Here is a 14,469-nt window from a genome sequence, read left to right on the forward strand (position 1 = left end):
TAAGTAGAAGCTGAGTCTAAGTAGAAGTTGCAGATTATTCCTTCTTTGCTTTTTTTTTTTTTTGGTTTTTCGAGACAGGGTTTCTCTGCAGCTTTAGAGCCTGTCCTGGAACTAGCTCTTGTAGACCAGGCTGGTCTCGAACTCACAGAGATCCGCCTGCCTCTGCCTCCCAAGTGCTGGGATTAAAGGCATGCGCCACCACCACCTGGCTTCTTTGCATTTTTTTGTCTTCACTTACTTTTGTGGAGAATGTTGACGTTAGGCTGCCAAGTGTCTGATCGTCATTACACGCTGTTCATTTTTTCCTCTTTTGTTTCTAATAGGCTAACATTTTTTAATTAGCTCAAGCAGAGGGAAAGGGAGAACCTGAAATGGTTAATCTTTTTCTTTAGTGAAAATAAGTCATTGGTGGGTAATAATGGGAATGATACATACATGTGCAGATAGTTTTAGATTCACATATTACTAAGCTTAACTCCTAGCTTTGTCATATGGAACGGAGGATAATGCACCCTTTGGATTATACCAGGGCCGAGGAGATGGCCCGGTGGGGAAGAGTGCCTGCTGTGCCAGCAGGAGCATCGTAGTTAGGATCTCCAGCCCCTGTGTAAATGGCCAGGCGAGGCTGTGTGTGTCTGTAACCCTAGCTTAGACAGGTAGAGGCAGGCAGATCCTAGGGCCTTCCTGGCCAGCCTGCCTAGCCTAAAGGGCTTTGGCTAACGAGCCAAAAGCACTTCTGTTTTGGTGAAAGAGCCTGTTTTAAAGGAGTAGTGTGGAGAGTGATAAACCAGAAGCTCACCTTTTGGACCAGGCCGGCTGGCCAGAAAGCTCCCGGATCTGCCTTAGCTTTTCAAAGTGTTTCAAAGATGGATAAAAAGGAAGCTTTTCAGCAGACATCTCTAAATTGAGGAAGATTACACTCCTCCAGGACCCAGGTCCTCCTCATGCCCAACCACATATAACAGTTTGTCTTCCACACCTGTTAGAGATAAATGTAGAAATTAAGCATTGTTTAAGAGAGAACTACTGGTTCAGAGTTGGCGTAGACAGACAGGGAATAGTGCCCAAACCAAGTCTTAATTTTTATGTTTTCTGTCCTTGGTGTGATTTATTAGTTCAGTCACAGGAAGCATTTACCTAATTTAATGAGATGTTTGCTAGTACATTTAGTTCAATTTACTGTGTAGCTGACTTGGCACAAACAGCCACAAAGAACTGAAGTGCTAATGATCAAGGTAAACCTTAGTATTTTGTATTAGAACCTGTGAACACACACACACACACACACACACACACACACACACATACTCATTTAGATTCTGCTTAGAACTCCAGAATAGCTTAGCATGTATTTATATTTTCTCTATGGATCTTCAGAGGAACTTAGTAACCAAAAGTACTACATTCCATAATATTTGAAAGGGGGCATTGAGCCTAAGAGAATGTGCTGCCTAAGAGTTAACTGTTGCCTCCAGGGCTGGGAGCTGGGACTCTGTGCTGAGAGTACTTTCCATCCTTGTAGCACGAATAATAAAATCCCAGGGACAGATACTGGGTTTCAACCTGAAAACCAGAAAAGCAAGGCAGCCAAGTCACTGGAGAAGTCTTACCTCCACCAAGGCTGGGCGACCTCAGACTAAGTAGACTAAGCCTCTCTCTCCTCTCATTTTATTTTCCCTCTAGTGCTGGGATTAAACCCTTAGTATTGGAAGTAAAGGTGTGAGGTACCACCACCTGGATTTGTTTCTACATTGATCTTGTGTAGCCCGGGTAGCCTTGAACTCAGAGATCCTTCTGCCTCTGATCTCCCAAATCCTGGGATTAAATGTGTGTGCCACCACTGCCTGACCCCTAATGGTTTAGCTTTGCCCTTCTGATCTTTAGGCAAGCTTCAGTTATTAAAACATAAATAAAACATCACTATACATTCTGCCTTCAGTTCTTCACCATTTCACCTGTTTTTTTTTTTTTTTTTTTTTTTTTTTTTTTATTGGAAGCACACTCAAAAGCTTGAAGAACTTCAACATTTGGGATATGGTTTTGACATTAGCTCTGATTTTGTTTGTAATAACATTATGAATTTAATTAATATATTTAGTAATTGTGCTTTTCAGGATTAAAGTAGTAATTTTTGTCATTTTTTTAATGTAGCAACAGACAAATATTTGAATATGATGGGAAGAGACAAAAAAATTCTGAAAATAGCAATCCAGGTAAGATTCCTCACGCAGAGTCTCTCTTTGTGGCCTTCCCTGGGTGAACATGTGCAGTTCAGAGAGTTTAGACCCCAGAAGAGCAGTCTAAACAAAAAATCATGTAAGTGACCTTTGTACTTTTTCCTTTATTCTCAGTCTAGAAGTGAGGATTATTTAAGAAATTAGTTAAAGGAAATTTGCAGGCTAAAACTATTCCTGAAAAATTAGATCATTTAGTGTTGGTCCCTGAAATCCACTGGGAAAATGATTTTCAATTATTATGCTGGTCTTTCCCCCACCCACATTGCGGCAGGTTGCACTTAGCATCAGAATGGATTGTATAGCAAATAGCTTGCACTTATTAAGAGAATGTTATCTAGTTGTTGGAGTCACTAATAAAGTATGACAACTAGAAGTAGGTACACTATGTTTTCACTGATTTTTACCAATTTCTCCGCTCGGTGTGGAATTAAAATTGTTCTGGGTGTTTTCAGAGTCTTCAGTTTAGAAGAGGATACCGGTATTCCTTCTTTTCGTAGTAGGCTTGCTATTTTTTTTTAAATGATAAATAACTACTTTTTTCCCCCGTGTATGTGCATTTGTATGTGTGTGCATGCGCTTGTGCTAAGAATGGAACCTTTAGTTTGAGGAACTTTTAGGTTCACAGCAAAATTAACAGGAAGGAACAGAATTCCCTGTAGCCTGTGACTCCCACGCATACATAGCCTCTCGCTCGCGTTGTCACTACCTGAGTAGTGGGCACACCTGCTGGAACTGCTAGCCCTCACTGGCACATCATTGCTACTCCAGCGTGTCTAGTGTAAACGAGACTTCACTCTTAGTCTTGTGCATCCTATGGCTGTAGGCCAGTGTATGATGTGTAATCACCACTGTAGCATCACAATCAGAATAATTCCATTGTCCTAAATATTCCCTGCACTGCTACTGTTTCTCTCTCCCAGCATCCACCCCCTGGCAGCCACTGCTCTTTTTACTGTCTTCATAATTATACTTTTTTCTGCATAGTTGTATGGTTGGAATAATACAGTGAATGAGTTTCCTGGTGTTTGAAACATTAAGTTCGGTATTAAGGTGATTGAATATAGTCATTTAAGGTACCCTTGCTTCCACCACACCACCAGGCCCATCTTGTTCTGTTTTGTAGGGCAGGTGCTCTACCACTGAACAAAGCGTCAGACTTGGCATGTGTAGTATCATGGGAAATGCCAAGACGCTGATTATTTTGTTTAATTTATACTTTGCACGGGATGAGATTTATTTTTCTTTTTACCAGGGAAAGACAATTGTCACATTCTGAAAGCTTGAGTTAATAGCCTTATTTTTATACATTAAAAAAAGATCAGATGCTTACTGGAAATTGCACAGCACTCCTAGATTGTGCTTCTTCGTACCACGATCTTTTATCCTCAACTGCAGAATTGACTAAAAACCTGGGAAAGCCGTACTACATCACAACAAAATAACTGTGCTCCTGCAATTGTTCCCAGTGCTGTTTGTCCAGAGAAGCCCTGCATGTGATGTGGATCCTGCTAATTGTGCCATCTGCTGACACTCTGGTAGTGTTCAGTTAGGACTGTGGGCATATCCTGGCAGTTTTCCTTTCGGTATCGGATTTGTATACATTCTGTTCTTTCTTGGATTTTATGAATACAAAGGAGGGACAAGCATTCTTAATGAATTAATTACCTAATCAGTAGTAGTATTAGTATTCATTGTAGGATAGCCTCTAGGTGTGGTACCAAAGAGAAAGCTTAATATTGTTAACAACTATTAATTTAGATTTTTCTATTGTTAATTTAAAATGTACTTTTTATTTTTCTTCAACAGTGGATAATGGTTCTGAAGATGAATCTTTAAGCAGGTAGGTAGGAATATATAACATTAGAAACTAAGATTTGTTAAGTGTTCTGCTGTGAGCAGATAAGTATATTGTATGGTGTGATTAACGCTTATTTCTTACAGTAGTCGCAAGAGTTTTGCACAGTATCTGCTGTTGTTAACCCCCATACCCACATTCTGCTTTCCTTCTGACTCATTAGGCAGCAGTCACTCAGAAGGGTTACTTAGCCTATGATCTCATGGTTTATTGGTACCTTACCTATGATTTAGTTGTCTGTCTTTTTTAAAAAAAGTTTATTTATTTATGCTGTTTTTAAAATTATTACTTTATGTTTATGAGTGTTTTACCTGCATGTAGGTCTGTGCCCCATGTGTGTGCTTGGTATCCATGGAGACCAGAAGAGGGGATCAGATTCCCTGGAACTGGGGTCACAGGTGGTTGTGAGCTGCCATGTGAGTGCTGGAAACCAAACTTGGCTCCTTTGGAGAAGCTTCCAGTGTTCTTAATTGCTGAGCCATCTCTTCAACTCCCAAATACAGTCTGCTGCCCCTCTGCGTAGATTGATAGGGGCCTGTACAACACTGGACAAGTTAGTTTAGAAAGTCAAATTCGGTTATGTTAACTTTGGTCAAAAGTCTTCCTTAGAAGTAGTTATATTCCTAGAGTTTGCCCTAATCATTTTGACAGTTGGAGTGGCAAGCTATGCCTTGTTTTCAACCTTCAGAGATTTTAGGATAGCTCTTATCCAGCTATGACTGTAGGACCACAGACATTCCAAACCAGGCAAGCTCTGGAGAGGAACTCAGACTGGAAGGAAGAATAGTATGCAGACTACGTTGTATTAATTACATTTGGATCTATTTGCAGGGTTATAAAAATACTGTTTTATTTATTTGAAATGAGTCGCATATAGTCCAGGTTGTCCTCAAACTTGCTATATAGTCAAGGATGTCCTTCAACTTCTGATCTTCCTGCCCCCATCTCCTGAGTGTTTGGATTATAGGTATGAACCACCATGACCAGTTTTATACCATACTGGAGTATGAATGCAGGGCTCTGTGCATCCTAGATGAGCCCTCTCTAAATGTCAGTCCTAGACAATGCTTTAAATTGATTTTCAACTTACAGATTTCTGAGCGAGAGAGAGACAGACACAGAGACATGATTTTAGGGGTGGGATATATTGAGAAGGCTTGAGGTTGATAATGGGAATTGTCCTTGATTGCTCTTCAACTGTATTCATTGAAGCGGGGTCTCAGATTTAAACCTGAACTCGCCATTATGTCTGGTCCTGTAAGCCGAGTTGCTTTCGGGATCCTGTTTCTACTTTCTGAGGCTGTAGTTACAGATGGGCCGCTATGCCCCTCTGGCATTTATGTGGATTTCTGGAGATCCTGGTTCTGGTCGTTACACTTGCATAGCTGAACGCTTTTAACTGCTGTATCATCTCCTAGTTCATCTCTTATTTCTTTAACTGTTTTTAACTTGTATTTAATTTTCATAACTAATTTTTCTCAAATAAAATAAATTCTTCTTTCCCATTTTCTTTTTGTCAGCTAACTATTCCTGACACTCTTCAGACAAAGTAAAAACCTCTAGAATTTCATCTTAAGGAAACTTAGAACGTTTCTGCTGAAAATTGTTAGACCTAGTTTGAGCTCCTGGGTAGTCCTTCCTTCAGCAGGCAGGAATGTGGCTCCACATCTGCCATCACCCCCACTCACAGAAGGTAATACAGGGCCCCTCAGTACCAGCAGCCTGGAAGTGCATGTGTCCCCTCCTCTGTGCCTCTTCCCGGCTCACTGATGGCCTTATAGGTGGGCCACCGCAGAATTAACCAGAAGCACAGTCAGTCATGAGCTCTTTCCGGGTTGGTGGCAGGTGATAGCGATGTTATTCGTAGGGAGACAGAGTTGCTGCTTGTTGCATTTGAGCCCTTCCTTGTTTTAGGATCTGTGCCTTCGCAAGGCGAAGTTTTTTTTAAAAAATACTTATCATACTTTCTTTTTTCTTTTTTTTTATTAAAAATTTCCGCCCCCCCGCCTCCCATTTACCTCCCCCTCCCCCCTCCATTCCCCCTCCCTCTCCTGTCCAAAGAGCAGTAAGGGTTCCCTGCCATGTGGGAAGTCCAGGTCTAGGAAGGTGAGCATCCAAACAGGCTAGGCCCCCCCAAAGCCAGTATGCGTAGTAGGATCCAAATCCAGTGTCATTGTCCTTGGCTTCTCAGCAGCCTTCATTGTCCGCCATGTTCAGGGAGTCTGGTTTTATCCCGTGCTTTTTCAGTCCCAGTCCAGCTGGCCTTGGTGAGCTCCGAATAGATCAGCCCCACCATCTCGGTGGGTGGGAGCACCCCTCGCAGTCCTGACTTCCTTGCTCATGTTCTCCCTCCTTCTGCTCCTCATTTGGATCTTAAGAGCTCAGTCCGGTGCACCAATGTGTGGCTCTGTCTCTATCTCCATCCATCGCCAGATGAAGGTTCTATGGTGATATGCAAGATATTCATCAGTATGGCTATAGGATCTGGCCTTTTCCGACTCCCTCTCCTCAGCTGCCCAAGGAACTAGCTGGGGGCATCTCCCTGGATACCTGGGAACCCCTCTAGAGTCAAGTCTCTTGCCAACCCGAAAATGGCTCCCTTAATTAAGATGTATACTTCCCTGCTCCCATATCCACCCTTCCTATATCCCAACCATTCCGTTCACCCAAGCTCTCCCCATCCTCTCCTTCACACTTTTCTCTCCTCCTTAGCGATCAGGGAAATGCAAATCAAAACAACTTTGAGATACCATCTTACACCTGTCAGATTGGCTAAAATCAAAAACACCAATGATAGCCTTTGCTGGAGAGGTTGTGGAGTAAGGGGTACACTCATTCATTGCTGGTGGGAATGCAAACTTGTGCAACCACTTTGGAAAGCAGTGTGGCGGTTTCTCAGGAAATTTGGGATCAACCTACCCCATGACCCAGCAATTCCACTCTTGGGAATATACCCAAGAGATGCCCTATCATATTACAAAAGCATTTGTTCAACTATGTTCATAGCAGCACTATTTGTAATAGCCAGAACCTAGAAACAACCTAGATGCCCTTCAGTGGAAGAATGGATGAAGAAACTGTGGAATATATACATAGTAGAGTACTACTCAGGGATAAAAAACAATGACATCTTGAATTTTGCATGCAAATGGATGGAAATAGAAAACACTATTCTGGGCCGGGCGGTGGTGGCGCACGCCTTTAATCCCAGCACTCGGGAGGCAGAGGCAGGCGGATCTCTGAGTTCGAGGCCAGCCTGGTCTACAAGAGCTAGCTCCAGGACAGGCTCTAGAAACTACAGGGAAACCCTGTCTCGAAAAACCAAAAAAAAAAAAAAAAAGAAAAGAAAGAAAACACTATTCTGAGTGAGGTAACCCAGACCCAAAAAGATGAACATGGGATGTACTTACTCATAATTGGTTTCTAGCCATAAATAAAGGACATCGAGCCTATAATTCGTGATCCTAGAGAAGATAAATAAGAAGGTGAACCCAAAGCAAAACAGATAGTTATCCTCCTGGATATTGGAAGTAGTCAAGATTGCCAGGCAAAAATTGGGAACTTGGGGGCGGGGTGGGATGCGGGTAAGGGGAGATGGCAAGGCGAAGGTTTAAAGGTTGAAAATTGCCATTGAGCGTTGCAGAAAAGGGACCTGGGAGAGGAAACCTGTTGGAATAAAGATATGTAGGTTTTTCATAAGGAAGTAAAAGGTACAATATGTCAGTACCTATGATGGTTTTCAAGGGATTGATAGTTTCTGTGTGCTTAATCAAGTAAGACGTGGCCCATTTAGGAAAAACAATTGGATTTTTATAGTTTTTAGTGTTTTCATCTCTAGAATATATATATTGCCAACAATATTAGTTTGTACTTAACCCTTTAAGTATTTCTTGGGATTCCCTATACTGTTTTAAGGTCCTGGAAGCTCTAGGGTCCTCCTCAGCCTGCAGCTCTCCCGTGTAAACCAGACTGGTCTTCAGCTTGTGGCAGTCTGATGCGCTTTGTGATTGTAGGCTTGTGCCGTCAGACCTGGTGTGAAGGCTTCCAGGCTGAGTACAAGTCCGCCATTCCTTGTTCCACACGGAGTGTTTGAGCAGGGAGGGCGGGGTTTATCCATGCTTTGGGTTGTTAGATTCTCTTCTGCTGTGGAGACAACAGTGACGTCAGACACCGATGATGCCACTGATTTGTTCCTAGATTTCTTTTAAAAACTCAACTTAGAATTTTTGTTGAATATTGTCCTAAGGTCTTCTCACATACCCGATCCTGCTGATTCCTGGCCTTCATCAGATGAGGATGACTACAGTTTGGATAACAAGGTAAAATGCAGTTTTGTGAAAATAATGGTTTGGTTTTGTTCAGTATTTGCTCTTAAATTTAGTGGTGATCGATCACTGTTTTATATGGAGTACTAATCAGAGAAAACCATTTCATTGAACAATGACTAATTGAATTGCTATTTTTTTTAATTGTGATGAATATCAAAGACTGCTCCTTCGGGAGGTAGAGACTGGAAAAGTGAATGAGCTGGAAAATCCACAGTGACAGGAAAATTCCATCATGGGAAACTTCCTGCAGTACAGAAAACATGAGATTGAATAAAAATTACTTTCATAAATGTACCTTAATATAATTTGTAAATTAATATGACTGTGACTTTTATAAGATACCCAAATTAGTCTCTGATGGGCCCAGATAGTATAGTAAATCATGGACCATCCGTGGCACCTTTACATTCAAAACTGTAAACACACAGCATGAAGTTTCTGTTTCTCTTTTTCCTTGGACACCTCTTAGTTTGATAAGAGTTTTTGGTTTTTGTTGGTTTGTTTGTTTTTCAAGACAGGGTTTCTTTGTGTAGGCTTGGATATCCTGAAACTCTGTCTGTAGACCAGACTGGTCTCGAACTCACAGAGATCCTCCTGTCTTTGCTTCCTTAGTGCTATGATTAGAGGTGTGCACAATCACTGCCTTGCTATATGATATAGATTTTAGGTGATCTTTTTTTCTTTTTCTATTCTTAATCTGCATATAAATTACCTAATACCAGAAATTGTAAAAATACACTAATTTAAATCTGTTTATTACAGTCTATGTTGAAAGAGTTGTCTCACTTTTTTCACTCCGATTTTTATCTGTATACTTGAGGAGTAGACGTTCTACCCCAAATAAAGTCTATTGAATTTCTAGAAATATGGCTTACCTTTATATTCCCTTTTAGTGTAAATTCAGGGGCATTGTATTGAGGAACTGTCATATATTAAAAACAAAGTCTATTGAATTTCTAAAAACATGCTCACCTTCATGTTTCCATTTGATATTTACATATAAATTCTTGTGAGCTACACTGAGGAAATGTCATGTAAAAAAAAAACAAAACAAAACCAAAAACAGATTAAAGAAGTATCAGAGAAAGAAAGAAGGCATCAGTATATGTCTGCCTTCCTGAAACTGTGGATTTCGATTATGAATGAGATGATTAAAATATCCTAAGCTTATTTTGAGGCCTACCCATATTGGATTAAATATATTTTTGAAGCTATATATTACCCTTGAACTTTGATTAGCAAATCTTTCTTCAAGTAGGACATTAATGGGGCATTGTTTTTTGCAGTATTTACTTTATCTTATAATGATGTTACATTTCTCAGGTGATGTTAGACAACCATGATTAACTAATAAACATTATTTTATAACAGAATTAAACTTTTCCTTATAGTAATGTCTACAAAATGTAATTACAAATCATTTAGTAGGGATGTACTATGAATCAAGGCTCTCATACTTCTTTACAAATCTTAGGCTTATGTTGTGCTGGATAGTTTCATGTCAACTTGATACAGGCCAGTGTTATCTGAAAGGAGAAAACCTCTGTTGATAGAGATTTCTGTTGACAGAGGTTACTGTCCCACCCAGTCCTGCAGCCGTTCAGTCCCAAAGAAATACACAGAGGTCTACATTAATTATAAACTGGTTGTCCTAGTAGCTCAGGCTTCTTATTAATTAATTCTTATAACTTATATTAGCCCATAATTCTTGTCTCTGTTAGCCATGTAGCTTGGTACCTTTTTTGGCCGGGCAGTCACATCTTGCTTGCTCTGTGTCTGGCTTCCTCTCTATCCCTGTGACAACTGCAGATTGAAACTTCCCTCTTCCCAGAATTCTCGTTGCCCCAGCTCTTCTTCCTGCCTGGTCACCCCACCTATACTTCCTGCCTGGCTACTGGCCAATCAGTGTTTTATTAAAGTACAGTGGACAGGGTACAGACCATTGTCCCACAGCAAACCTCAATTGAGAAAATGCCTCCATAAAATCAGGATATAAAGCATTTTTTAAATTAGTGATTAATGGGGGAGGCCCCAGTCGATTGTAGGTGGGGCCATCCCTGGGTTCTATAAGAAAGCAGTCTGAGAAAGCCATGAGGAGCCAGCCAGTAGGCAGCACCCTCCACGGCCTGTGCATCAGCGCCGCCTTCTAGTCTCCACCCTATCTGTGCTTCTCTCCTGACTTCCTTCTTAATGAACAGATCTGGAAGGGAAAGCCAAATAAACCCTTTCCTCCCCAACTGGCTTTGGTCGTGGTGTTCTGTCACAACAACAGTTCCCTAGTTAAGACAAGTTTTTCTCTTTTCTTCATCAAAACTCATTCTATGTTTTCCTCCCTCATTTACTCTTTCTGTCCCTCCCTTACCTTGTTGGTGGTGGTGGGGTGTTTGTTTTGTTTTTGAGACAGGGTTTCTCTGTTGTACCTTTGGAGCCTGTCCTGGAACTTGCTCTGTGCTCTGTAGACCAGGCTGACCTTGAACTCACAGAGAGCTGCCTGCCTCTGCCCTGAGTGCTGAGATGAAAGGTGTGTGTCACCACCGCCCAGCCTCCCTTACCCTTTTAATATGACTTATTCCCAGCATAAGCTCTTCCTTCAGAATACATGTCACATGTCTTCAGTGTCTTCTTTCTTTATTGTTGGCATATTTAGTCACATCTGTCTCTTTAGTTGCTATGTGTGGCTCTGTCAGTCTTTGCCTCTCAATAAAAAATATTTTTCTTTTTTCCCTTCTCTCTTAGAAAGAGCTAAATATATATAATAATTTGCATTTTGCTTCTTGGCACACAGGGTAGAATAACTTTACACTGTTTGCCCATGAACTGCAGAAAAATAAGCCTTCATAGTTTTTCCTCTAGGAGTAATCATGTAAATATAAGTCATGGCGGTGTGTTCAAAGTATTTTAAATTTTTTAAATGATAATGTTTTCAGAAGTACTCTAAATTGTGAATAAATTTTTTTCTATGTTATTTTCATGTCATTAATACACTAAAGATTATCAAAAATTATGTAATACTAAGGTTTAAGGAAATTAAAATTTTGGTTATATTCCTATCCCATGATCTTTATGCAGTAGAGGTTTCTAGGTTAGTAAATGGCAGAATTAATATTTAAATCTATCTGAAGGATTCAGAAATACATTCTTCGTAGTAAGCCAGATAGTAAGAGTGAATATCATAATTGTTTTATTTTTATTATATGTTATTTTTGAAATTATTTTTGTTTTTCTAGAATGTTCCCAAAATTAACTTAACAGAACTATGGGCAGCTGCTCAGCAGTCCAAGAAAAACCGTAAGTCATTTGAAGATGGCCTATTCTTGTGCTATTCATTCATTTAAAGGTAAATATTTTCATGTATTCTTTTTTCTTTTTTTCTGTAATAGAAACCAAATGTGGCGTTGAGAACCTAGGAAATAGTACCCTGTTTGACAATAGTAATTCCAACAGTGAAGATGAAGATGCAGTTGAAATTGGTCCTGGGACATCAGCCAGAGTCCGGACCTCTTCTCTGTCCTGTCCTTCACCTGACCCAGTGGTATGTACATTCTTTTATCTTTAAAGCTCAGGAATCCCTTTTGATTAGATGGGATTTGGGGGGGAGGGATCCTTTCTCTCTTCATATCATTATTGGTTCATATTCTTTTCTCTAAGATTTATTTATATGAGCATTTTTGTCACATGTATGGGTGGATATAAGCCAGAATCCTACAGTACAGGATGTAAGTCCTGTACCTGGACTTACATAAATGGTTCTGAGCTACCATGAGGGTGTTGGGAGTTATAGCTGTGCCCTCTAAAACACCGCAGATGCTCTTACCTGCGGAGCCTTCTCTCCAGCCCCATATGCTGCTCTTAAAGCACTCCGGGTCTGCCGGCCATGTACTGTACACTTCATTTGTTACAGCTCAGACTGAAGGCACCAACCTTTATCTTACTGTGATCTACTGTCTGCCATTTTCACTAAGCAGTAAATAGGCCCCCTGTAAATTGCACTGAAATACTGGTGTTGGATGTTTTCCCCACAGGAAGGAGCAACTGAGCCTGCAATTGGAAGAGAAGAAAATGGTACTGATATTGTTGAAAGTGCTTCACACGAAAACAGTGCTGATATTGTTGAAAGGGCTTCACACAAGAACAGTGCTGATATTGTTGAAAGGGCTTCACGAGAACAACCAAACCATAGCAATTTGGCCTATGCCAGTGGTTGGCACAAAAGTAATAAAAGTGGTGAGTTGGTGAATACTTAAAACACTTTCCATACTTTAATACTGCTATAAAAAGCTAAAGTTCTACATCCAGAAATAGTATCTGTTTCTTCTAAATAGTTTTTCTCTTGCTCTTTTTTTCCTTTCTTTTTTTCTTTGCTACTACCAGTTCTTTCTGTAACTGCTTCAACCCACTGAAATTCCTTTTTGCTATTATCTTTACTGTAATTTTATGAATGTAGGTAAATATGTATCTGTTTAGAATTCAGTGATAAGCTGGGCAGTGGTGGCACACACCTTTAGTCCCAGCACTCAGGAGGCAGAGGCAGGTGGATCTCTGTGAGTTCAAGACCAGCCTGGTCTACAAAGTGAGTTCCAGGATGGACAGCCTGGGCTACACAGAAAAACCGTCTTGAAAAACCAAAAAAAAAAAAAAAAAAAAAAAAAAAAAGAAAGAAAAAAATAGAAATTAGTGATAAATATTGTCATTAATGTATGTATAACCACGTTTTACAGAAATGATGTCTGCATTAGGATTAGGAGAAGATGAAGATGAAGAGTCACCTTGGGATTCTGAGGTACTGACAAGGAAAGATAAGTGAAGGTGCTTGCTCATCTACATGACGCCTTTAAGGGCTGTTTCCTCCCGTGCTCAGCCTATAGATAACAGCTAGCTACCGAGTGCGGCTCATAGTACAGTTCTGCTAGTTTGTGTGACTCGTTTAATAATGTAGAAGTCAGAAGGAACAACTTTGCATTAAGTTTAAGTTAAAATTTTAAAAAATCATTTTAACCTGTGACCTACAAGGTGCTGTGATAGATATGGGGGGTGTAAGTGCCATGGGATCCATAAGGGAGCCTGAGCTCCAAGTTACGATTAGCAAAGGAGACTGGAAACTCTAAGTCAGGAGAAGGGAGAGAATGAACGTAACTGTGGGGTTACAGCGATTTCGTTTAAAGTTGTCTTAATTTAACGTCTTCTTTAATATATTTAAATCATTTTCAGAAGTGAAATGCATTGAGTTCAGTGTAGCATCCATGCTTGAAGTAACATAAATATCAATAATGATTGCCAGTTTTAATGACACCACCATAGAACGAGTTGGGGCCAGCTTGGAAGTGTAGTGACTACATACTGGAATCACCACAGCCAAAAGACGTGTTCACACACAGTTCTGGCATTTAATATTTATAGAATTTGGGGGTGGGGAAATTAGCCTCTCTGAACATCAGTGACTTTGGTGTGCCGTAAAGACGTGTGGTGCACAGGTGTGGTGAGGAGATAAACATCTGTGAGCTGTAACAGGTGTCTGCAGATGTGTAGCAGCAAGATCCGAGTGCTCTTCAAAACGAGATGGACACTGAGGGCCAGTTTCCTACTAGAGGGCAGTGGAGAAGTAGTGTCAAGAAAAAAATGGGAGGGTAGAAGGAGCAGGCACATTTCCAGTCTGGAAATGGTAAGTCTCAGTAAACCATTAGTTGAGATAACCGAGAAGAATCTAGTGATTCTGAGCATGCGGTCTTTCTAACGAGAACTTGAATGCTTCGCCCCTGAAAATTTCAGTGGCTGAGTTATCATTATGTCTGAGGAAGTTAGATGCTGAATATTGCAAATGAGGGCTCAGTGCTCAAGTAACGAAAGAACAGAGGACCAAACGACATATTGTAAGTCAGTCTAACTGCTTCGTATAAAGAAGTAGGAGGGAGTTTGGATTTCAGATGGAGTGGAGGTGGCCCTACTAGGGTGCTTTCTGAGAATGACATTTAGACTCCCACCTAGAGAATGAAAGCAGCAGCCAGCCCATGAGAGACCAGAACGTTCCAAAGAACAGTGAATCACATCTGTT

At 40.6% G+C, this 14,469-nt stretch overlaps 1 protein-coding gene across 5 annotated transcripts in view; it reads left to right on the forward strand.

The window, feature by feature from the left end:
* The window catches only part of LOC119807015 (ankyrin repeat domain-containing protein 26-like), a 73,531-nt gene that overhangs the window by 9,858 nt on the left and 49,204 nt on the right, over positions 1 to 14,469 (forward strand). For 3 of the 5 annotated variants that reach the window (XM_038319151.1, XM_038319153.1, XM_038319154.1), the window contains exons 5-11: positions 2,152 to 2,213; positions 4,044 to 4,077; positions 8,339 to 8,411; positions 11,648 to 11,708; positions 11,801 to 11,952; positions 12,443 to 12,644; positions 13,139 to 13,200. In XM_038319151.1, the coding sequence (XP_038175079.1) occupies positions 2,152 to 2,213; positions 4,044 to 4,077; positions 8,339 to 8,411; positions 11,648 to 11,708; positions 11,801 to 11,952; positions 12,443 to 12,644; positions 13,139 to 13,200 (646 nt within the window). Of the gene's footprint in view, positions 1 to 2,151; positions 2,214 to 4,043; positions 4,078 to 8,338; positions 8,412 to 11,645; positions 11,709 to 11,800; positions 11,953 to 12,442; positions 12,645 to 13,138; positions 13,201 to 14,469 lie in introns of those variants that run through there. The other 2 variants (XM_038319152.1, XM_038319155.1) reach the window with 2 other exon arrangements.

This window comes from Arvicola amphibius, chromosome 2, assembly GCF_903992535.2.
Source record: "Arvicola amphibius chromosome 2, mArvAmp1.2, whole genome shotgun sequence".
NCBI classification, from domain to species: domain Eukaryota; kingdom Metazoa; phylum Chordata; class Mammalia; order Rodentia; family Cricetidae; genus Arvicola; species Arvicola amphibius.